The 2,253-nt window shown below is 41.9% G+C and overlaps 1 protein-coding gene across 5 annotated transcripts in view; it reads left to right on the top strand.

The window, feature by feature from the left end:
• The window catches only part of CFLAR (CASP8 and FADD like apoptosis regulator), a 63,411-nt gene that overhangs the window by 57,613 nt on the left and 3,545 nt on the right, over positions 1 to 2,253 (top strand). For 3 of the 5 annotated variants that reach the window (XM_015559142.1, XM_015559140.1, XM_015559146.1), the window contains one exon: positions 1,104 to 1,264. In XM_015559142.1, coding sequence (XP_015414628.1) covers positions 1,104 to 1,242 — 139 coding nt within the window. In that variant the 3' untranslated portion in view covers positions 1,243 to 1,264. Of the gene's footprint in view, positions 1 to 1,103; positions 1,265 to 2,193; positions 2,207 to 2,253 lie in introns of those variants that run through there. The other 2 variants (XM_015559141.1, XM_015559144.1) reach the window with 2 other exon arrangements.

Raw genomic sequence — 2,253 nt, 5'->3', positions numbered from 1 at the left:
TATGTTTGTTTTTGTTTATTTTTGGCTTTTTTTTTTTTTTTGTAAATGAATGTTCCTTTTTGTTCACAAAGCTTGGAATTGTATTTCAATATTGCCAATACTTTTCACAGAAGAGAATATATCAAGTGAGAAAACACATATACACCATCCTATATACAATGACATATCCTATTTTTTTCCCACATGGTGAAAAAGGCTGGGGAACAGATATTGCATTAAGACTCAGAGACAACAGTGTAATCGACAATAATACTAGACAAAATGTAAGGACACGAGTCACACAAATGCAGTATTATGGATTTCATTTCTCTGTTCAGGACATGTTTAATCCTATTTTAAATGCAGGAAAATTAATTCAACATTTTATCGTGGATTCGTATTCAAAAATGGAGGCCATTTGGATAAATTTCATCAAAGCAAATCAATCTAAGTTGAGAGTTGAAAAATATAGTGGTTTCATGGATTATCTCAAATCTAGATCTGAAAATGACAATGTGCTGACTGGTAAAATAATAATACTTCCATCATCTTCTGAGGGTAGTCCCAGTAATATGCAGCAGCAATATCAGGAAGCTATGGCAATTGTAACGAAGTATGGCAAGCCCGATTTATTCGTAACCATGACATGCAACCCCAAATGGGCAGATATTGCAAACAATTTATGATGCTGTCAAAAAGTTGAAAACAGACCTGACTTGGTAGCCGGAGTTTTTAATATTAAGCTGAGTGCTCTTTTAAATGATATCTGTAAATTCCATTTATTTGGCAAAGTAATAGCTAAAATTCATGTCATTGAATTTCAGAAATGCAGACTGCCTCACATTTACATATTATTGATATTAGATAGTGAGTCCAAATTACATTCCTCTAATTAATTCCCTTTCAATGTGCACAATTTCGTGCACCAGGCCACTAGTAAAAATATTTTTATTGCTGATAGTATTACAGATATCTCCCCTTCCCTTCTGCCGCCCCAGCTCCTACTCCCTCCCCACCCCAGGTCTTCACTACCCTATTCAGTTGGCTCATTTCACCCTAATGACAATCTGTCTCCTCTTTGATGTTTGCATGCCATTCACTTTCGTTTTTCTCCTTCCCTCCAGAAGTCGGCCACTTGTGGATCTCCACCTTGAACTGAATAGCAATATGTATGACTGGAACCGTGGAGTACCTGATAAGGAGAAGTACCACGTCTTGCTGCAGCATACTCTGAGAAAGAAACTCTTTCTCTCTTGCAAATGAAAAGCCAAAGACTGATGAGCAGGTGTGGCTCAGTTAGTAGAGTGTCATCTCATGCACAGGAAGTTGACAATTAGGTTCCCAGTCAGGGCACATGCCTAGGTTGCAGGCTTTATCCCTAGGTGGGGCAGTGGGAGGCAGCCAATCTACGTTTCTATCTCTCTATCTCTGAAATCAATAATCAAAACACATCTATATATATAAAAGCCTAAGCGACCATCGCAACCAAATGGATAACCAGGCCGGCAGGAGTGTTAGTGAGGGCCGACCAAAGATGGTGGTGACCACAGCCAATAAGGAGGGAATATGCTAATTGACTGCCACGCCCTCAAAGATGGTGGTGCCCACAACCATAAGATGGCCAGCAGGGGAGGGCAGCTGTGGGCGATCTGGCCGGCAGGGGAGCAGTTAGGTGTCAATCAGGCTGGCAGAGGGGTAGTTAGGGGGTGATCAGGTTGGCAGGCAGAAGCAGTTAGGGGCAATCAGGCAGACAGGCAGGCGAGCAGTTAGGAGCCAGCAGTCCTGGATTGTGAGAGGGATGTCCCAGGTTGGAGAAGGTGCAGGCTGGGCTGAGGGACAACCTCCAGTGCACGAATTTTGTGCACCGGGCCTCTAGTTTTAAAAGAAAATCCAAAGACCTTTCTTTAGTCCTGCACTCTCTATCACTAGCCAGAGAATAGCTTTCAAGCGAATGTCCATGAGGTGGGAGAAGAAGCCCTGGCTGGTGTAGAGATGGCCCTCTGAGAGGCATGTTGGAGGGGAGGAGTATTTGACTAGAGCTGGGAGGGGAAGGCCTTGGGTGCTGTTGCTGAAACAGCTTCTCAGTCAGTGTTGGGAAGGAAAAGAGCTTTGAAACTTAAAAACTGAGTTGAATTTAGAAACTGAATTGGGCATCTCAGGATTATGTTGCTTTCCATGATAGCGATTAAGTCAAGCACCAATCAAAAGCCATAGAGAGCCTTCTTCTTTTTTTTAAATTAAATCTTTATTGTTCAGATTATTACAGTTGTTGCT

This window comes from Myotis davidii, unplaced genomic scaffold (assembly GCF_000327345.1).
Source record: "Myotis davidii unplaced genomic scaffold, ASM32734v1 scaffold914, whole genome shotgun sequence".
Classification (NCBI taxonomy): domain Eukaryota; kingdom Metazoa; phylum Chordata; class Mammalia; order Chiroptera; family Vespertilionidae; genus Myotis; species Myotis davidii.
This window is presented reverse-complemented; position numbering and strand designations above follow the sequence as displayed.